This window comes from Acanthopagrus latus, chromosome 20 (genome assembly GCF_904848185.1).
Source record: "Acanthopagrus latus isolate v.2019 chromosome 20, fAcaLat1.1, whole genome shotgun sequence".
In the NCBI taxonomy this organism is placed as follows: Eukaryota; Metazoa; Chordata; class Actinopteri; order Spariformes; family Sparidae; genus Acanthopagrus; species Acanthopagrus latus.
Window position 1 is genome coordinate 18,972,325 of NC_051058.1, and position 25,582 is coordinate 18,997,906.

The 25,582-nt window shown below is 42.0% G+C and overlaps 1 protein-coding gene across 12 annotated transcripts; it reads right to left on the minus strand.

Moving 5' to 3' along the window:
- Positions 1-115: 115 nt before the first annotated feature.
- mapta (microtubule-associated protein tau a) lies at positions 116-25,582 on the minus strand. Of its 12 annotated transcripts, XM_037081438.1 has the most exons (17): positions 25,262-25,582; positions 22,487-22,616; positions 18,302-18,394; positions 17,587-17,670; positions 16,431-16,451; positions 14,907-15,656; positions 14,357-14,388; positions 12,994-13,164; positions 12,706-12,763; positions 12,557-12,595; positions 12,097-12,341; positions 10,520-10,612; positions 9,813-9,905; positions 7,861-7,953; positions 6,122-6,203; positions 5,871-5,977; positions 116-4,006 (listed from the first exon to the last, which is right to left on the minus strand). In XM_037081438.1, the coding sequence occupies exons 1-17, from the start codon at positions 25,352-25,354 to the stop codon at positions 3,809-3,811; spliced, it is 2,382 nt and encodes a 793-aa protein (XP_036937333.1). In that variant the 5' UTR covers positions 25,355-25,582; the 3' UTR covers positions 116-3,808. The 12 variants fall into 12 exon arrangements, with proteins under 12 accessions (XP_036937333.1, XP_036937336.1, XP_036937335.1 ...); XM_037081441.1 differs by lacking the exon at positions 14,907-15,656 and having other exon boundaries at positions 17,587-17,667; positions 25,262-25,562; XM_037081440.1 differs by lacking the exon at positions 14,907-15,656 and having other exon boundaries at positions 16,431-16,448; positions 25,262-25,562.

A 25,582-nucleotide genomic window follows, 5' to 3' on the forward strand; every position in this document is an offset into this window, starting at 1 on the left:
ATGTAACACCAACGTCGAATATGAAGCTGAAACAAAATGGTGGACGAGTGGTGTGTATAATGTGACTTTGGTGATTTTTCGTTTGTTGCGTCTCAAACTGACCACAAGCCCAAAGTGACTTCATAGCATTTATTTTCAAATACACATATACAGCAACGAGAATCATCATAAACCAGTTATTGATAAAATGCACAATAACGAGAACAATCACATTTCCACAACTGTACAGCGTCAGAAGTAACCAAAGAAAGGTGATGAGTTTTGTTACTGCAGAAAAAGAAGAAGAAAAAAAAAAAAACCTCTCCGACTGCTTCCAGCACAAACATACATGGAGAGGAGCCACCAAAAGCACACAAACTTTACCGCACACTCATCATCTCCTCCTCCTGCGCCGTGGGAGGGTTGAGACTCCCGTCCCTCAGCATCACGTCTGTCCTGCACACTGAGACGAATGTGGTCTATTTGTAATAAAAGAACCAAGAATCTAGCATGCAGGTAATGTTTGCAAGCACACCCTTAAGTCCTATGTGTCTGCTCTTCGAGCCTAAAGTAGCATCTCTGCGATCACAGAGACACGATTTTAATCTCAACACACACAGTTTGGGAGCAAAGTGTGGGACGTTTTGACTCTTGATAACCACCTACGACCACATGTATTTTCAGTATATCCCTCCAAATCCAGAGAGTCGAATATAAACAGGATATACGAAGAGACCACTTAGTGAAAGGGAGGCAACAAGCAGACGGCCGTCTCTTACATGAGATGCATGCAAGAAGTTTCACTTATATCAATGCAAGTATTAAGTGATGAATCACCAGGAATACTGATCAACATTAGGACATTTTTTTCGAGCACATGAACGGAGAAAACTTTTGAGGAAACAGGTAATTAATCTCCGGCTGGTTGCATTCATTTCATTTAAACTCCCTCGAACGTATACGGAGAACCCTGCAAACTTCCTATTCGCACATTTGGCAGGAACATTTTTTTTTTTTTTTTTTTTTATCAAATGCTCAAAATCTCCAGTCCAGTCAACTGAATGAAATGCTGGCATTTTACGTTTTCTGCAAACCACGGACTTGTTTCATACATCAACATTCCTGCGACGTCTACGTGTCGTATGACGCTCTGATTACAGGACTCTCTTGTAACGAGGTAGAGGAGGAGGTGGTGGCCTGATCGCATCGGAGGTTCAACAATTTGAGCATTTGAACGTGTGACACTACTGGAAATTGTTGGCGCGACAGCTAGGAGAGATGGCTGCCGAGTGAGAGACCACTGATCAAGATGCACCTTCAACATTGAATACTGGACATTGGACATCATCAGCCTGACAGCTTGGTAAGATGGCTGCCAAGGAAGACGCCACTATATGAAACAGAGTTTCAACATTTGTTTTTGCAAAACCAGTGGATATTGTTGGCGTGCCAGCTAGGAGAGATGGCTGCCGAATGAGAGACCACTGATCAAGACAGAATTTCAACATTAAATACTGGACATTGGACATCATTGGCTTGACAGCCTGGCAAGATGGCTGCCGAGGGAGAGACCACTGTTCAAGACAGGGTTTCACCATTTCTTAAAAAAAAAAACTAGACATTGTTGGCGCGCCAGCTAGGAGAATGTGTGTGATTTCTAGCTATTACAAATGTGAAACCACTGAATATTTTTAATGAGACGTTGAGACATTTTCCAGCCATGTTTGTGGCAACAGCACCTGGGAAGAAAAAACATGATCTTTTCCAAACACTAACCAAATGGTTTAATGTGCCTGAGGTTAACCAGACCATGAGAACAGCACCTTCACGACATGACATTAAAAACTGGACATAAAGATGCATAAAGTTTCAGTGGTTTCAGTTTCACACTTGTGAAGCAAATGGATGATTTCCTGGAAAATCCTGCAGCCAGGCTCCAACACTGCAGTTAAAAGGTGAAATATCCAGATGTCCACCTACATTTGGCCATTTAGTTTCTTTGCAGAGAACTGGAGTATATTTAAATCAATGAACGTAAACGCAACCAGCGGACAGTGACGCCCTCATGAGTCCTACATGTTCAGTGCTCAGGTACAGATACAAGCGTAATGATTAACCAGCCCGAGCAGATGAACTCAGCGCTGTACAGTTTCACTCTTGCTGCGTTCCGAATCCTTCTTTTCAACTTGGCCCAATCAACCCATCCTTTCATCGTCCATCATCCATCATCATCATCATCATCATCATCATCCATCCATCTGCTTCAAATAAAACAAGTCATTCTGGTTGAGTGAAGTTTAAAATACTAGTTGTTGTTTTTTTTTTTAACCTTCAAAGTGAGACTACAGCAACGTTAGAGAGACGAAGTAACGTTATTTTGATTTGACAAAGTCGAATTCATTGAGCAGTAGAAGCACCTTCGATCAGTTAAATACACTGAAGAGTTGTTTTTTTTTTTTTTTTTTTTGCGTAAGCCTTACCTGGTCTGGTGAGACCATTAGCTTATGGTGGCTAACGTTAGCTGAAGTAAATATAACAACACTGGGTCGGTGCGTTTACTTTTGTGCTAGTCTTACCATAGCTTAGCATTTTAGCATCTAGCATCGTCTAATAAATTTCCCTCCTGGTGGCCCTGTTTGTTTAGCAGAAGTTACGTAGTCTCGCTTTTAAGAATCGTCGTATTTTTCCATAAAATTGCAATGAACATTATTCTAGCTACCTTTAATGTGCATATAGCAGTTTAAATACAGTAATCGGTGATGAGCTCGCCCTCCTCTTCAATTTGGCCATGAAAGTTACACTTTAAATGCCTTAAGGTTAATTTTTCCTCCTTGTACGTCAAGCTTTTAGCGCATTTACAATAGAGCAGTAACAAAAAAAGAAATAATAATAACACTGACAGTAGCAGGCACAATACAAATGTTTTCTTCATATCAAATACATGTCATATATCCACAGAATACGATTATAAAACTGTGCCCAACACAAAGTTTCTACTCTAGCCGTTCGTTTTTTTGTTTTTGTCTTTTTTCAATCCGGGTTACACCCCTACAGTAGCCGGAGGTGCAGCACATGTCGGGACTACATGAAGCGAAGACAGCAGTGAGGTCTGAAAGCATTTCTTTTTTTTTTTCTGCCTTGACGAAAAAAAAAAAAATGTTGCTACTTTTCTTTCTTTCTAACGGTTTTTCCTCTCGTCACACACCTCCTCTTTACCCTGTAACTGCTCCTTCTGCTTTAGCACAAACTGGCACCTAACAGTCTGCATCTCCCTCCAGTTTACAAATTAATATTCTGTGTTTTGTTTTGTTTTTTTTATCCAAAATGAAAAAGAAAAAAAAGAACATCAGGGGGGAGGGGAGAGACACCCATCGAAGGGGAGATTAAAGACCATTTCCTAAAAGGGTTCACAGTCAATGTGACAGGAAACCGAGAGTTAATGACGTCAGATTTTTACGAGGATATGCATATGACGATAGTTTCAGATTCACAGGGAGAATTTTGCTCTTCTGGGGTGCTTTAACTCTTAAAGGGAGACTTACAAAAGGTAGAAAGAGCAAATAAAAGAGATCAAAGACCACAGAGAGAAATCAAATACATTTTGGCCTTCTTTGTTAATGTGTTGGTTTTTTTCTTTTTTTTTTTTTTTTTTCTCAAGACCTCTACGAGTAACGCCTCAAGAACAGTTTCAAAGGTTAGTGAGGGATAAAACAGTGATGGGTAGCTAAAAAAGTCCTGTGGAAATAATGAGGAAGGCATCACAACTCCTCTACGTGGTCGTGTGTTGGAGGTGGAGGTGGAGGTGGAGGTGGAGGTGGAAGGGGGGCATTCACAAGCCTTGTTTGGCCAGAGAGGCGGACACCTGGTCGGCCAGTGTGGAGAGCTGCGGGGAGTCGGCCATGTTGATGCTGCCGGAGGAGGACACGGTGCTGAGCTGTTGGGGGGATTCTTCCAAAGAGATGATCTCGGCGCCGTGGTCAGTGCGGGCCTTGGCCGTCTCACGGAAACTCAGTTTGTGGCTCTCAATCTGCGGGAAGGTCACAGGTGGAGGTCACACACTGTATGGAATATCAACTTAACATGTCCAAAATTCAACAACTAATGATTATTTTGTCATTAAAAGTTTGATTGTTTTCTTGATTCATCTATGAGACGTCTGGTCTAAAAAAAGTGTTCCTGAAGCCCAAGATGACGTCCTCAGATGTCAGTTTACTGTCATAGAGGAGGAAAGAAGCCAGAAAGTATTGGATCTATGCAGCCCTGAAGGGCAAGGAAGGTTTTTCTCTAAGTTTATTCTAAGTTTTAAAAAGAAGTTACATGTCGTAAAGCGCCCCCTGCTGGACGACAGTGGCGCTGACTGATGCTCTCAGTCTGACTGAAGCCGCTGGATCGCAAAATGGGACCAAAATCATTCAGGGTCTCTCTGTGTCATCTGTTGTAAATTCGCAGGTTTATAATTGGTTTATTGGGCCCCTACTAAAGTTTTCGGTACATTAATCATGTGTTTTCTGTAACACTGTGGCATCTTTTTATTCAGGTGGAGGCTTCAAATAAGCCCTCTGGATTTTCTGCCTCTTCCTCCATGTGTGTTACTTTCTATCCTTACTTTTTTTGTGCAAAATAAAACCCATTGTTTTTCTTTACAGGAATACACAAAATATACTATGTAGATAAACCAGCGCCATAAAGATGTTGGATGTGAAACCTGTTTGAATGCACTGATGAAAACAAACGTGTGTGCTGCAGGTTGAAGCACATCTGGCGAGTACTTACAGGAGTCCTCAATCTTTATGAGGGGGTTCGTCAGGATGGGGGTGATGGGAGCTGAAGGGACAGTCGGAGGTGACTGAGGGGGGGTGACAGCGGGGGAGGGGATGGAGGGGCTGTCTGAGGTACTCCCCTCTGCCTCCTTCCCCTTCTCCCTCTACAGACGAGCCCCAGCGAAAGGAAATGACACGGCATGCAACGAAAATACACGTGATGGCGTCAAACAGAAATCAAAAAGGCAACACAACTCGTGTAAAAAGCAAAAACAGAAGAGAAGAAAAAGAAAGAAAAGAAAACGACAAATAAATTATGATGAAGGTGAAATCAGCTGGATGAAGATAAAACGTGAACAAAATGTGATGTCAAACTCAGGAGGAAAGGATGAGATGAACGATATAACGGTGTGTTTATACCCCCAAAAGTGTCTTTGATAAATCAATGTGGACGACTTCACTTCTGTTGTGATTAGAAAAAGTCATCAGGCCCTCGTTGACTTCATGCAGACGTAACACCTGAGAAGCTTTCACAATTTTAGAGTGAACATGAAGGAAAATGCAGAAAACTGCATTGTTTATTTCAATTTCCTACATTCTCTTTCACTTCCTAAGTTTTCGTGTATTTCCTGCAATTTCCTTCATTTCCTACATTTTCCTGTATTTTCTACATTTTCCTTAATTTCTCTCATTTTGCCTTATTTCAACATTTTCCTTTATTTCCTGCATTTTCCTTTATTTCCTACATTTTCCTGTATTTTCTGCATTTTACTTTATTTCTTGTATTTTCCATCATTTCCTGTATTTTGCCTTATTTGCCTACATTTTCCTTATTTTCTGCAATTTCCTTTATTTCTTGTATTTTCCTTCATTACCTGTATTTCATTAATTGCCTACATTTTCCTGTATTGTCTGCATTTTCTTTCATTTCTTGCATTTTCCCCTATTTCCTACATTTTCCTGTATTTCCTATATTTTCCCTTATTTCCTACATTTTCCTTATTGTCCTCTATCTCATGCTGCGTTCAAGTTCATCCGTCAGTCATTATAATGGGTGAAAGCTTTATGAGCTCCTGTGCGATCAGTCGAACATGACACCATGAACACTGAGTCTGGTCTCGACGTCCTCACCTTTCTCTGTCCGCCTCCAGGAACGTGGCCGATGTTGTCCAGAGAGCCGATCTTAGACTGGACTTTAAACTCCAGCTTCTCATTCTTGATCTCGATATTTCCACCGCCTGATGAAAACACAACATGATGACATTATAAAACCAAACGCAGAAGCACGTAGGACGGCAGACGACCAGATGAAACACGCCGATACTTCATTGTGTCTTAACTCATTTTCTTTTACCTTGAAGGACAAACAAGCCCGATCGTACCTGGTTTATGGCGAATGTTGACTTTCGATCCACATTTCGACTGCACGTTGCTCAGATCGATCTTTTTGTGCACAATCTGAACCTGCGAGGGCAACAAAACAAAAGACGAGCAAAGTTTGAATTCAGCGCGACACTCAGACTCTAAACTCAGTGTACATGCAGCTGATCCTACAAACTATCAGTCGTCTACACGTGTTACCACATCAGAGACACACTGATCAAACGGGTGAGGACACACTGGGTTAGATGTTAAACTTCTGTCATCCGTGACCGTTGCAACGTTTACTGTCATTCAAAAACAAAATGCAGGAAAATGATCCGTGTTAAAAAAAACATTTAGTGTGAGGTTCAATGGATCATATTCTGCATCTTTAATAAAAGCCGTTTCATTGATCATCACAGTGACCTCATCGTCTCTCCTGTCATGGCCGATTGTCTCCCGACACAAAGACTCGAGTCTCCCGGCTGAGGTCACGTCAGCGCTCAGCCCAGCAGGCACAAGAGAGGACAGAGCCTCTGTGTTACTGACGGAGACTCCCTCTGCTCAGCTTCATGACACGATCACTTCACTCTACCACTCTGGGATTAAGATTCTCCGCTTGTGAGGAGGATTTTTTTTTTCAGTTTTACAACTCGAGGCAGGGATCAGTCGGACTCATGCAGGTTGTTTCAGGGTCGGTTTAGGTGGTAAAAGTCTCTGAACATCAAACTGACTGACGAGCACAGAGTCAACAGGTTTATCACGCTTACATTAGATCATGAGCATTACATCACACCGTGTGCTGCGACAGAAGAGACCCTCGACTCAGTGACTGTAGACAGAAATACAAGGTTCTTGTTCCTGAGTATTTTTTTTATTTTGGACAACTTCAAGCTTCTCTCTCTCTCAGAGGAAAATAATTTTACTCTACTAGATTTGCTGTGATGAAATGTAACTTGGTGTATTTACTCGAGTACTTTGTAAATACTTTTTACTCCTCAACATTTATCTGAGAGCTTTAGTTACAAATATCCTGACAGATTTTTACATACATAACATAAAAGGAGCTTATAAAATATGATTTATTTATTATAAATAATATTATACATTCAAAAAAGTACTGTACATAAGGACAATTTTGAGGTACTTCTACTTGAGACTAGAATATTTACATTTTCTGCTTCTTTCTACTTCCACTCCACAACAATTTGGAGGAAAACACTGTACGTACTGCAGCTCATTTATTCAATAACTTAAGTAAATTAAATTTCGCATTGTCACAAAGCTGTTCCTGCATTACAAAATGACTTTTCAGAGAACAGCTACGCTACAAACGTGATGATCTTATAGAATATGAAGCATTTATGTAGATTAAACTAGCCGACAGTACATAAAGGAGTCAAACGGCTATAAAAAATGCAACCTACACAATCGATACGGCACTAATTCTAATAAGAAACACAGCAGATATAAGAACCTACATGTACTTTTTAAGATCTAGCACATGCAGAGAGGAAACTACAGGTGCGTCTACGGTTTAGTGTTATTGTAGCTGTGAGTATGAAATGCTCATGACTGTAAAGTCTGATGATAAATCTGTTAATAGGAGGTGTTAACAGAGTGTTTGGGGTCATCGAGGTTTCACACAGACGGGAGGTTTCGTGCACTCGGACATCCTGCTCCTTTTGTGAAGATGCATTAAGTAGAAGCAACCAGAAGGTTTCTGGCAACTGCTGCCCGTCAGCAGCTGGCTACTCACGTTGCCTCCACCGGGTACATGTTTTATATTATCTTTGGAGCCACACCGGGACTGCACATTGCTTAAGTCCAACTTCTTATCAAGAATTTGTACCTGGAAAGTTGATATGTGGGGAAAGAAGATGGTTATCCTGGAGAAAGCAACAGCGGCAGGGCTGCGAATGAGGACCATTTTTCTGGAGAGGAAATTAGATCTTTGAGGGACGAGTCGGAGGCTCGGGGGGGGAGTGAGGTCTGACCGGGGCTGATTAAAGAGGACGGGGGGGAGGACTTTCATTTATTTTTTAACAAGTTCAAGATCAAAACTGCAGAGATACTCAAGAATCTTCTGATGAGCAGATCCTTTAGTTACTCACATTACCACCTCCGGGTGTGTGTTTGATATTGTCTTTGGAGCCACACTTAGCCTGCACATTACTATAATCCACCTGCTCATCCAGTATTTTAACCTGGAAGAGTGCAGAGGTAAGGGCAGTCACTGAGAAGAGCCAGGCTGCAGGTGAAGCCTCACACCACTGTAACAGCACCAAGTCAACCTCCAGTTTAAAGGCATACTATGCAGGATGTGTCGGATTGTAAATGCGCCATTCAACACTGGCTGAGGAGTGAATGAGGAGAGTACAGAAGCCTCGAGGGACAAAGGAGGATTTATTATTTTTTTTCCAGTTGATTTGAGAGAAGAGAACTGTTTTCTCTTCTGTGTTTGTGACTTGAAAACTGATGGAAGAAAAATGTTTTTTTATGTGAGAAACTGGATGAAAACAAACAAAAAAAAAAAATCTGAGACAATTTTCAGAAAAAAACATCAGACAAAAAAATATTCAGAAATTGTTCTGAGACAAAAAGTCTTTACATGTTAGAAACAGAGTGAACGATTTTTTCCCCATCTGTGAAAACGTGAAAACATGGAAAGGTTTTGCCAGGATAATGTTTCTAATTCTCTTGAAAAACAAAAAACAATTCCAGAGAAAAAATATATTTCAATCTGTTTAATGGGTAAAAAAAAGTGAAAAAAACAATTCATGAGAAAAGTTTCAGAAAAAAATGTTCAGAAACTTTTCTGAAAAAAAAAAATAAAGAGAGAAATTTAAAAAAATAAAATAAAAATAAAAATCTTGCCAAAAAACAGAGTGGGCCTTTTTTCCCCCAAATGTTTTTCTGAAAATGATTTTCTGACAAAAAAAAAATTTAAAAAATTTCCTGACGGTTTTTTTCTTAGTCTCTTATTTTTTTTTCCATCTGTGAAAATGTGAAAAAATGCTTAGATACTTGTTTTAAAATTGTTTAAATTTCAGTTTCATACTTCCTTAATTCTCTTTCCATCTGTGAAAACATCAAAAAAAAAAGAAAGAAAATGTTTAAAACTGAGTGATTTTTTTGTTTAACCTTTCTAAAGTTCTTTTGTTTTCACATCGGTGAAAACGTCAAAAAATTTAAAACTTTAGGGGAAAAAAAAAGTCATGTATGGAACTATTTTTCAGAGTGAAAAAATAGATTTTTGAAGATGACAAGATAAAAAATGTTTCAGTAGAAACAAACACCAACTAATTTAATAACGGAGCCTTAACTCGTTCCTCTATAAGTCGCTCAGAAGGAACGATTCATTTTTTTTTTAATCTAACATAACAACCGAACACAGAAAACACAAGCAGAGAGCCGATTCACTGCAGATACTGACACCACCACACACGTCTAGTGAGCCATAAGTGACGACTGAGACAGATCACTCCTGTACGAGTCTATAAATCCTGCATAGTATACCTTTAATAAGAAAACAATATCAGTGAGAAATGTTGATACCACAAATACTGTAGCTGTTCTGTATAAATAAATGAAAATGCTCCAAACATGCGACATGTTTAAATTCCCCCTTATTCCTACAAACTTCCTCCACTTCGCGCCGAGGAATCATTTTCGTGAGCTCAGAAATAATAAAAGACTCAGATTCCTCACCTTCCCTCCTCCAGGCGTGTGCTTTATGTTGTCTTTAGACCCACAGCGAGCTTGGACGTTGGACAAATCCACCTTCTTGTCCAGGATTTGGACCTGCAAGGTGCGTGAAGACAAATAAAATCCTTCAGACGTGACAACGGGAGTCGCTGCAGGAAGGGGATCAGCCCAAAAAGGAGGAGATAAGATGTTGAAGGGATGAAGACTAGACATATTTTGAATGATCTCATTAAAGCTGCCATCCATAACTTTGTACTTCTGTTCCAGCTGTTTGATTTAAGCACAGAAACACTGCCTGAGGAGGCAACGTGTGTTACTACAGCAGGTATTCTTGTACTCTTTAGTGCATGAAAATACAAATATTGTGCAAAATGTGACAAATAGCAGTTTAAAAGTGTCTTCAAATGTCAATATAAATGTATGAATAGCTACTAAAAATGTTACAGATGCCAACTTTAATCCATTAAAGCAGTGAACTTTTGGTTAAATTCACATTGAGCTTTTAGTGCAAGAACTAAAAAGAAAAGCTAATTAATTATTTAAAGGTTTTATTAGTGATTGTGACTGTACATCTTCTGATCATTTATTTCAACATGGAGAGCACAAATAAGAGAGAACACTTTCTGCTTTTTACCAAAAGTTGGTTTTGATGATCATAACTGCAGAGATACTCAAGAGTCTGGTGTTGAGTTCATCCCTCAGTTACTCACATTGCCGCCACCGGGTACATGTTTGATATTGTCTTTGGAGCCACACTTAGACTGGACATTACTATAGTCCACCTTCTGATCAAGGATTTGTACCTGGAAAAATGAAAACGTCAGCTTTTAGAGTTTGAGCGTGGACGATGTTTTGAGACATGAGCTGTGAAGCCTGAAAGAGACCGACTGATTCAGGAACAAAGACTGTACGATAAATAGTGGGCGAAGCCATCGTGACGCACAGTTTTGTTTGGCATTGTTGTCACCGCCATCTTGTTTTTTTTTTTTTGGATTCACAAGTGACCATATTTGGGCAGAACTTGGGAGGATATTCGAAGACTCGTACTGCGCTGAGGTGATGTAGAGGACGGATCCAAAAACTCTTGGTAGGTGTGAATCATTTATCCACCAGAACAGACAGGGCCCTGGTTTAAAAATACAGGAATGTCCCTTTAATGAACATCATGAAGTATTGAAGATGGCTTGAAACTGGCAACTGAATTCATAATACTTGATCTGAGCTGCAACCCATCACTGTATTCAGGTCAAGTGTAAGTGGGCTGCGTGGCCCGTTACTGAACCGTTACTGGTCCAAACTCATTTTGTCATGTGGTTGTGTGAAAATGTTTACAAATGAACATTTTCTCACAAGATTACAAACAATAAGACGTCATTTTGCAACCAGTGGTCACCCCCTGCAGACTGCAGCGTTAAGACACTTCTCAGGAACCACCGTCCACTATTTTATACAGTCTTTGTTCACAGCTGAGAACTTGTGTTGCTTTTGTGTAACCACATGCAGGTTGAGGTGATTTTATAAACAGAACAAGACCGAAGAGGAAATATTACAAATCAGCAAGAAATGAGCAGAAGCACCGTTTGTATGCAAGCCAGCTGTGAGGAGGTTTTCAGGAGATTTGTATTTTCTTGTTGTTTTTTCTGGTGATTTGATCTGCCATTTAAATGTCACTGAGACAAAGACGCCTCCACAGAGTGAACTCTCTATAAATATCACAACTCCTTCTAAACTTCGGCAGGGAGGCATCTGACACGTGACTGCGGCCTACGCGCTATTAGAACAAAGACATGCAGAGCTTTTGATGCTAAAACACATTTACACACAAAAAAATGTTTAAAAAAAATGTTATATCCCAGCAGTAGTGTGTTGTAGTGAATCTAAAAATGTTTTATTTGATATTGGATTAGGCTCTACTGACTGTAGCAGTGTGTGCTCTGGTTACAAAATATATCTCTGTTTCGCAAACCTCTCCTACTTCTTCTGCGTTTATCAAAGTGTGGCCAACGTCTGGTGAAACTACACTTTGCATATCCTAGTTTAAATACTACAAACAAGTTGATGGATACGTGCCAAGTTCTCCTTCTGGGATGTTTCAAAATCTTGCTTCAAATTCGCTTGACAAAGTGTCTTTAATGTGGAAACATCAGAAGCTGTTTCCCGCGGGACGGTTGATGAGGCGTCTGGATCTGCCTACTGATCAAACCTACCAAAAATAGTATTTCTGCCTCCAAAGCTGCTGCAAACTAAACTGAGGTCTTGGACTGTGTGCAGTGTGAGGTGTCGTTACCTTTCCACCTCCTGGCTGGTGCTTGATGTTGTCTGTGGAGCCGATCTTGGACTTGACGCCCTTCAGGTCCGGCATGGGCGCCGCTGCAGCCAGAGGAGCCGGCGGGCGGCCCTTCAGCGAGCCCGGGGACTTGGGCGTGGAACGCACCACCGCCACCTTCTTCACCTTGTTGGCCTCGGCCGCCGCCTTCGCTTGGCTGGCGGGAGATTTTGGAGTACCAGGGCTGCTCTGTCCACTCTGGGCATCTTAAAACAGTCGGAGAAGTGACGGGTTAGAGGTTTGAGGCGAGAAAAATAACAGAGAAATCATATTAAATCATAAGGATGAAAACATACAAAGAGCTCTGTTGGCTAAAAGCTGGCCAAGTTTGATCCTGGTCCGGATCAGACTGTGGCGCTGTGGCTGTGCGCGGCTACAAGTGCTGTCTAATGATTCGTGCTTTGGCTTTCTTACGTTTTACCTTTGTCATTTTTTGGAGTGGGAGGTTTCTTGGCATTAGCTGTATCACAGAAAATATGACACATCATAAGTGATTCTTAAAACCCCAGAAAAAACATAAATAAATGAAAACAAAAGTAGGTTAAACGAGGTGAGGTCCTGATTCTGTACCTGGTTGAGCTGAAGTTCTGGGAGTGGTTTTGGCTCCAGGGGTTTGAGATTTTGCACCCTGGAAATCGACAACACAACAACAAGTTATTCAGTTTTTGAGCGGAGACGTTACCTCAGAAAATCACACAACTCTGATGTGATCGAGCGCATGAGCGTCAAACTGTGATGAGTGATGAATGGACGAGGTTTTGGTTTGTTAGTGTTCGTGGCGCTCCAGGAAACATCCATCCATCCGTCCTGAACCGGGCTCAGGTCTAACCTCTACGCTGCATTCAGACCTGTACTTACTCCGGCCTGCCTGGGCCCTGTGCTGCTGCTGCTGCTGCTGCTGGTGGTGGTGGTGGTGGATTTAACGGGGATGGAGCTCGGGCCGTTTCGGGGGGAAGCGCGTGTTTTGTTGCTCTTGGCGACTACAGATGGTCTTTTAAGGGAAGAGGTTGGTGTGGTGGCAGTTTGAGTCTTTTTCATGAAGAGGAAAAATGATAATGACAGTGACTGAAAAACAGAGGAATGATTCAACAAAAGGAAAAATGATGGAAAATAACTGAACAGGTAAAATGTGAAAGGATCATCCTGGTTCAGTACAACTTGGGTTTTATTCTCAGAGTCTTGGTCGTCTTTTTCTATTTGTTGTCAAAAACTTTGCACGTGCCAAAATATTTGCTGCGGTCACAGAAAACATTTGTCGTGTTTTTCATTTGTTGGTTCATAACTTCACAGTTCAGTTCTGCTCTCATCACTGCAAGTTTTGTTGGTGTCCAGCTTATAAGTCAGCGACTCGCTCATGAACATACCGGAGCGAGAGGCAGCGAAAGACATTTATTCTCCTTCAGGAGTTCAAACAGACAAAAAAAATCAACCGCCCTCGCAGGCTGTTTGCCTCCGCGCTCCGGTCGAGCTTCCTGAACATCTTTTACAGAAGATCATGACGCCCCAGTGAAGCTGACCTTTGACCTCGTGGATATAAAACGTCATCATTTCATCTTGTTAGACATTTGTGCAAACTTCTAATGACTTCATCCTCGACTTCAAGTGGATATTTGCATCAAATAGATAGATATTGTGTTCACACTGATTTAAAAAAAATGCCTCAGCCATGGCTATCGCAGGGGTGAAGTATAAAGACGTGTATCTAGAGGTGTGTGTCAGACTCACATCCATCTGGTGGTCAGAGAATTGACTTTAAATTAAAGCTGATGTTTCTCCATAACCGTAGAGTTTAGACATCAAAACTACCAGGTCAGATTTAAGAAAAAAAATGATGGTTTTGGTTTAAATAATTACATAAGTTAAGTTATGCACATAAGTTCTTTTCATCAGCCTATCCAAGAAGTTTCTGAGCCTAAACTCAACCAAAATCCAACCAAGACTGTTTCATAAGGAATTATATTAACACAGCTTGGAAATAATTGCCTGTGGGATCTCGTCCCAATAACCTCCTGATCTGGAGATCTGATCATCTGGTTTCTCGTGTTTCACTTTCTCCAGTGCCGCCACGTTCCCATATCTCAGCAACACTGTGGTGTAATAAATGACAGAAGGAGACGGACGAAGCCGCAAAAATATGCTCCAAGTTGTAATAAAACAGAATCCTCCTCTTTAATGAAAAGAAAAGTGTGACACACCTTTAATAATGTTCTCGGTCACATACCTTATCTGCAGAGCCGTTATCCATCTTTGGAGCTGCAGAGAGAAGAGAGAGTAAAAAAAAAAAAAAAAAAAAAAACAGGCTTGAAACATTCTGACCCAATTTAACTGTTAACATCTATAATTCCTGCTTTAAATCCACCCGGGTGAAATAAATGAAGACTTCCAGGTGTGTGCCTCAACACATTCTCATGGCAAAGAAAGGAAATGTCACTGGTGATGTGAAGAGATGCAGCATGCGCGGTGACACAAAGTGCTCGTGGACAAAACAAAACGTGGCTTTTTGTTTGGGGGGGGGGCTGCAAAACCAGCAGAGTGAGCAGAGATGGAGACATGGAATACATTTGTAAAAGAAAAAACAACAAATAAAAGAAAGCTAAAAAGTGGGGAGGGAGGACAACAAGCTTCTCCTCGGGGTCAAAGTTAACGTCCGGAGAAAGAATTCGGAGGGAGAGTGCAGCGTGACAGACAGTAGAAGCTGCGTTGTAAATGAAAGAAGTGGAAGGAGTTTAACTGAGGAGGACTCTGAACTGTGAACATGACAGCAAACAGACCTTTGAAAACCGGGACCGGCACCAAAGACTTTCGGACTGGGTTGGGGGGTGTTTTCTGGGGCCCGGCGGTACCGGTGGTCTGAGCCACATCGCTCCTCATGACTGAGTCATTAGAAATGTCAGGCTTTGAATAGCCGGCCCTATGTAACGATGAGTCACTGCTGCCGTTTTCAGCGGCCGTGCCAGATGGCATTTTGGTTAAAAGGCTACCCTCGGAAATGTTCCTACTGCTATGAAGATCCTCTGAATGAGGATCAGCGAAGGGCTGGGACTCATTTTGTTGTGTTTCTGTGCTTTCAGAGTCACTGCAGGGCTGAAAAGCTTCTCCATCTGCAGCCACTCCGTCTTGTGTTTGCTCCTCGTCTTGATTCGCCCACATGCTTCTGTCTCCGATGGACGTCAGGTCTTCCAGCGCCGTGCTGCGAACCAGAGACAGATTGTTGATTTCAGTCAGGCACTCGGAGGCGTCCAGGCTGATCGCCCTCTGGGCGTCTGCAGCTCCGGTCCACTCAGGGCTCCTCCTGCTGGCTGGTGCGTCCCCTCTTATCTCCGGCCTGCAGCTGAGGTCTTCGGAGGCCCATAAAGAGTCACTTAGCCTCTTCCCGCACTCTCCCACCGCCTCGTTTCCTGGGTCCGGGGAGCAGGAAGCTCCCACGAAGTCAACGCCCTCCCCAGCAGCTCCGTCTTCATCGGGCTTTGATCCGTCGCCTGCGAACGCAAACTCACTGCGGACTCCAGAACCAGGCTTTGCTAATTTGTTTGGAAAGCAGATTAATGGTGACATTCACAGCACTCGTTTTCCATCTCCCCATTGAAAACCAAAAAGAAATAATCAAAGAAGGGAACAGAACCGGGCAATTGATGTCCGTAAGGAAAAATAAGAGACTAATTCATGAACCAAATTTTAAAAAAAAGGAAAAAAAAAAAAAACACTAAAGAAACTATAAGAAGGTGAAGATGCAAGAGACGTGATCAGTGGAGGAGAACAGCTCACATGAAAGTAAAATGAGATGAGATGACAGTAATGCATCACGCTGGGGTGACAAACGACAGATGATGCATTCCGGTGAACACAATGAACAACAGACCGTCAAAATAAGTATTTTCACTACAAAAAAGTGATCAAAATATAATATAAACTACTTCTTAATATAAAATAATTTAGAAATTTTGTAGTATTAAAGCAAAAATATTAAAGAGCTATTAAACAAGTTGGCACCACAGTTACTTTTAGTTATTTAGCATCTGAACCTAACCGAATGTTTGGTGCCTAAACCCAACCAAGTAACGTGACAGCGGTCATGATATATGACATTTTGGGAGTCAATGGCATCAACAATGTCACAATATAACGATACAATATTGGACTGCAATGCAATGTCAGCAATATAAGACAAATCTGCATCTGCATCAACAGATTGCAGAGAACATTTAGTCCACCTGTGGTCATGTCTGTATTCATATCAATCTCCTGGAGTAAATAAATTCAGTCTGAGTGCGATCAATAAAGAATTAAGAGCCCACCTGTTGAAGTTGCTCCTCCTGCTGCACGGTGAACATGGTGAGAGGGATGGAAAAGACATTAGAGACATGATCAGTAACGACTTCCCGTCAGTCACGGACGATTAATACACTCACTCACTGCAAAGAAAATCGATAGGAAGCCCACATACAGCACGTCGTCGGTTAAAGCAGAAAGCCCAGAGCGGAAAGCCGTTTAATATATTGCTCAAGAGCATAAAGGTGCGGTCGGGTGTATGCAAGTCTGAGGTGGTGCTGCAGTACCACACCTCAGCCGGTCACTCCATGTGGTGCTTCAGCTGGTTTTAACATTATTCTGGCGTTCCCCCCTCGACTGGGAGCGCTGCATCTGCTCAACAGATCACAGGAGTCTTAAATCTGCCTGTGGTTTGGCCGCACACACACACACACACACACACACACACACACACACGCACACACACCCCAAATTCTGAAATAGCCGGGATGTAACCATCTTTTTTTTGTTTTTTTTTAAAAAAAGGACATGTTTGAGTCTGCTTATGATCATGTTTCAGTTCTGAAAGGAGCAGAGCATTAACCATCAGAGCGAGCGTAAAGAGAGAGAGAGAGAGAGAAAAAAAAAGGAAATGAAGCCACAAGAAGAAAAAATAAACACAAACCAAAAACACTCAATTCCAGTAAAGATGCTGAAAGAAACAGATTGTAAGCTTTAGTTCACACTCCAACACACAGGCAGCTTTGGTCTGAAAACTTAATAAATCAACATTTTGGGAAATACACATATCTGCTTTCTACCACCCTGAAGCTACAGCAAACAGGTTAGCTTAGCTTAGCTTAGCATACAAACTGGAAGCAGGGAGCCTGGATTAAGCTCTCAATTTAAAATGTAGGATGCTGGTACCTTTGGGCACAGCTAGGCTAACCATTCCCCCCTGTTTCCAGTCTTTATGCTAAGCTAACAAGCTGCTGGCTGCGTCTTCACATCCGTCACACAGTTTCAGCGAGTGGTATTGATTTTCTGCGCTAGCTCTCGGCAGTAAAGCGAACAAGCGCATCTCCCAACATGTCCGACTAATCTTTTAAAGATGCTCGGGAACAAAAAAAAAAAACAAAAAAACAACTGAATGCACAAAGCAGCTGAAAAGAAGAGGAAAGAGCTGGAAGGCTGGAGGCGTACCGAGCTGCCCCTCGTCTTCATGAGAGCCGCTCCCCGTTTCTGAGAGCTCGGCTTCGACGCCGCCCGTCTCTGCAGACGTCTCTGCTGCGGGAAAAACGGACGTCGAGTCAGAGAAAACAGGAAGGTTTCATCTTTAACTCTAACCTCGGTGTGACGGGCTGCCCTCAGGTTGACTCAGCTAAATCGACACCTCCTGACCTCGTGTTTGGGTCAGTTGTGGTATTTCTCACGTTCGCTGTTTAAACGGATCAAGGGAGGCTTTTCAACCTGATGACCCTCCAACGCCGCTACGCTTGTCACTCTCAGTATTTATGATCAAAGCATGCTGGACCCAGGTTGGAGCGGAGCTACTGTGGCTAATTCTTACAGGCACAGAGCGCCTTTATTTTCCACGTTAGTCATGCGATCTGTGGCACCGTGTTGGGGGATAACGGGCTCTTACAGCAGTGTGTTCAGGTGATGGCATGGCTACCTCACTGTCACCAGTGAATATCAGGCAGGTTTAAAGGAAATATTAGCACACAAGGAAGGGAACAAAAAATTCAAAACCAAGGTGGGTTAGAGTTTAAAACTGTGAGGTGGAAAGAAAACCAACAGAAATCAAGATGTCTCCAATTATTTCTCTGAAACAAACAAAAAAAAAAACGTTATTTGAGATAAAAAAGGATAAACGTGCTACATGAAGGGGTTAAGGGTCGGGTGAAGGCGGGCGTACCGGGCGGCACCTCGTCATCACAGTGGCTGCTCTCTGCTTCAGAGAGTTCAGACACAGATTTCACTCCGTCCTCACCGACTGCCGCCTCGTCCTCTGTGAATCAAAAGGTAAACTGGAGGTCAAGACTGAGGCTCACTGCCACAGACGGCGACGTTCATCTTCAGGTGAGCTGTGAATCAAAAGGGTTATGACCTCGACAAAAGACAGACAGTCACCACCTCACAAGGACAGTTCAAACAAATAACACAGTTTCTTTCTTATAACATTCTGGGAGAGATTCATTCAAAGAAACATTTAGAGGCTTTCATTGTTCATTTCAAATCGAGAAAAATTAAAAGGAAGGAAAACACATGATTCATGTTATCACACGATATAACAAAGACAAAAACTGAGATTTTGACAGACAACAGCGCAGGACGTAAACATTACTGACATTCTCCTTGGTTGAATCATAACGTTAGCTAGCTTAGTTAGCTTCGTTGGCTAGCCTCTCGTCCTTCCACACCTACAAAAAAAATAGTTCTACATGAAACCGCTCACAACAAGATTATCTCGAGTAACCAGGTCATGATCTTATGAGAGAGAATCACTGTTGAGGTTTTTTTATTTGCATTTTATAGCCGCCTGCCACGTAGTTCCATTATACTAGAGAGATAAACCCATAATTAGCATGAGGGGGGATGGTATGAAAATTTAATGTCACGATTATCCAGATAACATAATGCAGATAATCAGATTAAATCCTTTTTTTGTGGGGGGATAGCAGGAGACAGATTTAGGATTTTTGGAATGACTGAGAAGATGTTCGCTCAATTTAAAATAATCTGGAAATTTATATTGGACGGTTAGTTAGCGAGCTACACAGCTTGTTGAGGAAAAGTCACTAAAACTCTGCAAATTTACACCAAAACAATCTTGATGGTTAACCAGAACTACACAGAAGAGGGAAAACATACGTCTTTGACCTTTAAACACCGTTATAAGACTAATTATAAGTCCAACACCAGTATATAGGTTCTCCTGTGTGGCCAAGAAACACATGACTTTCTAATTTGGGACTCAGATGCACATGTTCATAGTCATACAGAGAGTTGAAATGAAACTAGAACTTCCAGAACTGAGATCAACCTCAGTCAATGTCCCACTGACAGCATGAACCAGGTTTAAAAACTAAACATTAAGCCATTGAACGGATCTTTTCTCAACAGTATGTGTCGTACGTCGAAGTAAGGACTGTAATGTTTTGAAAAAACAGCCTAATATCCAAAAAGCCTGAGATGTTCTTGGGCTCAGCCACAGTAGCGAGTCCATCAGTTGCACTTTATTAAAAAATAAAATAAAAAAATGAGAAAAGACAAGAGGTATGGTGAGTTTTGGGTGTTTCTACCTTCCATCATGTAGATTTTATGTACATTTTATCAAAAAACAAGATATTTTCTCAGTTGTTGATCTTTTTAATTGATGATCCAACAGTTTCCTGTAAGTCCTGGCTATAGAAGTGGAAGTTTTTAGGGTCTTTAGGAAACAATTTGACAAATAAAATGACACATCATCACCATATTTAAGTTAATATCATCCATTTCTGTCTCTTCTTGCTCCGTTTTTGGTCTCCACCGACTAAAATCTGACTCTTTAGCTGCTAAATACTCCGATTTCTTCACCAGCGAGTCTCTAACTCTTTCAGACTGCTGTTTGCTCTCGAGCAGAAGTAGCCTAGTGGCTTTTTATAGCTTTAAATCTGAAAACGACACTGTGAGAGTGGTAGGAGTGAACCAAAACACAGAAGACCAAGCCATATGAAACTATCAAGCTCTCAACAGCTAAAAGGAAGTCGGAGGTTCATCACTACCATCACATTATCATTTTAAACATCTCTAAAAATTTAAATTACAGACATTTTAACTCAGAAGTTAACAACATCATCTTTAAAACCATAATAAACACCATTAACTGCTCTACATTGAAACTACAACCACACAACCAACTTTACACTATAAAAACTACGCTACTTCTACTCCAACAGACCAGATACTCACCCTGTGTTTCACGGTTGATTAACGTGCTGTTTACGTCTGCGGACGGATCTGACTCTGTGTGCTGCTGCTTCCTGTTTGTACGTGACATGATGGGAAGTGGAAACGGGGAGAATGACTGCACTAGTGAGGGCTGTAAACTGGGAAACGCTAGGCTACGCACTAATTGGCCATATGGTTCATTGGGACGAGAGGGAAGAGACTGGAACTGATTATTAGCTACACGCTGAACAATCTTTCCCCGCTTAATATTCATCTGAGCAAGACCGGAGCAGACAGACAACAAGATCTTCCCTTTTTCAAATCAATCAGCCATTAAAGATGTGGATTTCTTTTTTTTTTTTTTTTTCTGTGCTGCATTAAAAGCCTGATTGTTTTCCGAGCTGAATTGGTAGCGTACAGTGACACAGGATGGAGACACAGGGGCTCGTTCTGATGGGGTCTGACCCAGATGCTGGATTACAGAGCACAGTGCAGCTGCAGTCGGGCACTCAGGGCCGGTCGAGCATGTCTTGTATCCATTATGTAAAGTGGGATTAAAACAAAGCACAGTAGAACCTCGGGAGCCCGGAGCCCTTTTCCCCAAATCTACACGTACCGCAGTGACTTTCAGGAAACCGCACACGGAGATATAAACCCTGCTGTTTGAGATCGGTTAAGAATATATTCTGGGATTAAAGCGCTGAGAGAACGAGAGAGTGATCGACCTGCTAATATTTAACCTGTAAATTGGGTCAGATGATTATCATCTCCTTTAAGCAGTGCATTAACATATAAACACGGTGTCATTTGTAGAATATGACCAGAATTCAAAGACAGCTCCAAAAAAACAAACAACCTCAGCTGTAGCTAGCTAGTGTTAGCTAAGTGGCTCCTGGCTCAGTTAGCCGTGATGCTGGTTAGCATGCCGTCCACTCATCAACCAATATTCAACTTTAATCTGTAAGCAAGTGGCACAGAGATCAGATTTCATCTCAACAGACGCTGTAGGAGCGGAGTGTTTCACTGACGACTGCACAAAACACACATTTATCGTCTTATTCACTGATTTGGCTCCTCCGGCTGGTCTTGTTGCTAACAGCAGCTAACTGTTCTGGGTCCAAACACAAAGTCCAAGACCATCTGCAGCCAGTCTGACGACAGGGACTCTGTAGGACAGTTACGGTTGACTGGTTTGGTCGTTCAGCTAACGTTAGCGGTCCTGTCGCGCCAGGAGCCAAAACCTGACAAACAAAACCACCTTCGTACGGTTTTCCGTTTTGTCAGTTGGCAGTCGTTGGGCTCGGGTGCTCGATTTTGGCCGGCCCTGTGATCACATAATCAGCCGGGTTCACTCGAAGGTCCTGGTGATCCGGTTTCTCCCTACCTGATTGTGCTGACTAACAACACTGGAAGCAAATATCAGTCTGCCTTCTGATTCAGCTCGACTTTAGAAGCTAAATATCTGAAAAACTGCCTCTTTACAGCTGCATTAAACTGCTTATAAATGCTTAATATCAGCCTCTACGTGTTTATTTCCATTTGTGCTTGGTAACCATTCAGAACTTTTGTGTTGTTGTTCTGGTATTTCTGTTGTTGTTGCACATAAACAAGCTATATTAAACCAGTTACTCTTTCTTTTGTTGAGCTGCAGTCTGCTCCTTCAGACTAATTTATACCAGAGAGATCAAACCTCATCAGTATCACTCAGTGAATCTGTTGATGTCTTGGAACAACAATACGTGTTTATTGGTTTGAAACTAAAACATTACGTAACACGTTTTTTTAAATAGCTCGCTGATTCACACGCCGGTGAGTGTGAGGCTCTGCATTGTCTGATGTCACGATAAGAAGATAATGAATGATGACATCGGGATTATGTCACCTTGTCCCAGACGAGACAACAGCGCCGCGAGACAGAACCGAGCCCTCGCTTCGCCTCACCGGGACGACCGAGCCGATGCGGCAGGAGTGCTGACGGAGGAGCTCCTGCAACTTCTGCTGCTTCACGATGTGACGCGACTGAAAGCTGCAGCGTCGGCCAATCGAACACAATATCGGATCCCGCCCGTTTTTTTGCATCTCACAAAGCTTCAGACTCATTTCTACCTGTTAACGTCGCCATTTATCCTGATACATAAAACAGAGGAAGTGTCTCTTTGGTTCGTCTGACCTTTCATTTTGGCGACTCCATTCTCCTGGTGGTGCTGGTCGTTGATGGTCATGTTGGCTAAGGAGGAGCTCATGGTGTCTCCAGAGCTGTAGCTGTTGTTCACGTAGTCCATTGCCAGTCGCAGGTCAGGCTGCAAGAGTTCAATAAGCGAAGGTCAGGACAGATGTCACATAATGACCAAAACGCCTGGTTTTTAAGGATTAAATGTTAAATGATGGCGTACTTCTCGGACACTTCCAGCCCGTCACCCTGAAATATAAACAGACACCGTGTCTGTGAAAAGCTGTTATTTATACATCCTGACGTTGGGTCGGTGCTTCAGGTTACAGCCTGGCTGATAAAAATAGTCCCTCCTGACCACGTGCACGCTGTCCTGATGAGCTGCACTTCCTAAACAACCACCTCCAAACAAGCGCAGCGCTTGTGTTTCATGTACCGACACATGTCAGCACAGAACAGGCCGTCGTTGGGGAGTAATTAGTAGCAACTGGTATCCATTACAGGTGCGAGTGAGTCAGAATGTGTAGTCAAATTACAGCTAATGATCAACATCTGAATATGGTCTTAGGTTAATCATTTCCTGTCAATGCAAAGACGTGAATTTGCATCTTTTATCGCTGGGTGATGTGAATGACTCGGCAGGGATGTTTGGACAACAAGAGACTTGTTGTCATTCTTGTAGATTACGAAAATGTCATTTCTGGGATCAAAAAGTCGATCTAACTTCACTCCTGCTTATCAACCTGACTGCAGCAGCGATCATTACATAGTGTCAAGATTCAAAACCTGCTCTTGAGGGACAAAGTGGCATTAAGAGACTGGCTGGAACGTGGCTAACTGGTTAGCATGCTAACTTCCTTGGATGTCTTTGTCACCAACACTGTCGTTCTTTCACACTCTTTTTTTTTTTTTTTAACGTTTTGAAATAAAAATGTACCAATGTTCCTTTAATGTAACCACAGTCAGTCACATAAAATGAAATTCCTCCTGCACCTTGTTATTGTTATTTATGTGTTTTCAAGAATTTAGCGGGTTTAATTTAGCATCTGTTTGACTTTTTGGCGTTATTGTCCATCTTAAAACTAATCAACAAGTCATAAATATAAAAGTTGCAGTGAGTATTACATTTGTAGTTACAGGGTGGCTGGTAATCTGTGACCTGTGACTTTTAAAAAGTAACTTTTTTATGCACTAAATATTTCTGAACAACCGTCCCGACTGGCTCCGTCAACCTGCAGCGGGATGTGAACTGCGTCAAATCTCATAAAAAGAGGATTACATGTCAGATTAAAGCCGAACCTCTGGTTACATCAGCACTTTTCACTTTGAATCGTATTTTTTTTTTCTCCACTGCCCTGTATCTCACACACACACACACACACACAGAGGGGAGCTTATGGCGTAATCAGTGTCGCCATCCAAACTGCTCTTTACGTGTTTGTGTTGATGCAGATTTGTCGGCTGCTGGTCTTTATTTTCACCCACTTTGGCTCGTAAACACTCGACCGGGTTTAATCTGTCAGAGGTTCTGCTGGACGCTGCCGCTCTGACACAAAGGACTGCTTTAGAATATTTATGTTTCCCGTTTAATTTTTTTTTTTTTTCGATGCAAAATGTCTGTCAGTGATTCAGAAAAACAGATTTAAAAAAGGATTTGTTTGCGTTACTTTACTAGGGGGTTTAATCTCCCAGCAGAGAGCTCAGCACTTCCTCCACGTCGCAGCGATGTGACGGCACTCCATGCAATTGTCTCTTTACGAGCAGCAATGCCTCAACTGTTGCCGTGGTTACTCCACCCAATTAAAGCTCCTCCACGGGCTCGCTCGGCTCAGCTATGTGACCTTCCCTCGGTGCACCTTCGTATCTCCTGACCTTGGCTCTTTAAACAGCGTTAACACGTCGCCACTAACGGCATGAATGAGAGAGAGTGGCGACAGGATGACGACAAACGACACCATAAAAAGACCAAAACAAGCTCTGAGACTGAAATGTTCAGCCACAATGAGTCGATGTGATATAAAGTACTGATTCACAAAATATTCTACTGTTATATTGTGTTAATTTGGCCTCATGACCCATCACTTTATTCTGATAGATGAAAAAAAAATGACTGCAAATTTTTCTCTACATACGAACAACGTGGTGTAAATATTTTAATCTCTTTCTTAAAAGTTTTAGAATAAAATGTTGATGTCTTCCCTTAATAATCTAAGAAGAGAAAGAGAAAGATTCCAAAATACAGTTAATTTGTTGGCCATGACATGCTGCCCTAAAGGTCGTTAATGTTAAAGGAGCGGTTCACCCAAAAATGAAATTTCAGCCATTCTCTACTCACCCAGTTTAGTCACACTAACACTTTTAGCTTAGTGGCAACAGATGCTGCCAAAAAAAGTCACTAAAGCACCAAATGTGTATTAATCCGCTGCTGAAAATAGTCCCCAACAAATGCACCACTTCATCCAGTTTAAGTAACATTTGCTAAAAACTACACTGCCCGGCCTTTTGGGGGAAATAACTGAACCTTTTTTCAAAATAAAACTTTTGTGACAATATATTTTTCTCATCTTGATGTTTCACGTTAGCTTCTCCGTGTTTGCTCGTGCCGTTATTTTGCTCGAACCAATCAGCTCGCGTCTCCCTCCCACCAACGTCACTTTCAGTCCACGCAGCAGCGACGATTGTTAGTAGCCGTTAACATCAATCACTAAACCAAATTGCCAGTTTTTTTTGTTGTTTTTTTTAAAAGAGTTATTATCTTTCCATAAGTCCACTTACAGCTGCATCGATCTCTTCCACGCTTGCCGACATTTTCGAGGTCCTGCCTTTCATAATTTTTCTGGCGCTGGTGCAGGAACACAACGTCCCCATTCGTTAATAATACCCACAAAGCCCTGATCTGCTCTGCTGGTTCTCCAAACGCCCGTCAACACCGGACCCATCGGAATAATCAGCGATGTAGGCAGCGATTCAAAAAGCTCCGAGAGCCGCAGACGGGACGCTCAGACACACCAACACATTGTTTGTGTGAGTCTTTTCCTACAGTAAGTAAAAAATATATGAAAAACCAGCCAAACTGCGTTTAAAAAAACGAGGATA

What these genes read in the sequence shown, in the direction of transcription:
- mapta (XM_037081438.1), bottom strand. Translation starts at nt 25,354, where the DNA reads ATGGGGACGTTGTGTTCCTGCACCAGCGCCAGAAAAATTATGAAAGGC. An exon ending in AGGAGGAGCAACTTCAACAG is followed by an intron (nt 15,657 to 16,430) that starts GTGGGCTCTTAA and finishes CAAACAAATTAG; the next exon opens with CAAAGCCTGGTTCTGGAGTC. An exon ending in ATGTACCCGGTGGCGGCAAT is followed by an intron (nt 9,906 to 10,519) that starts GTGAGTAACTGA and finishes CGCACCTTGCAG; the next exon opens with GTCCAAATCCTGGACAAGAA.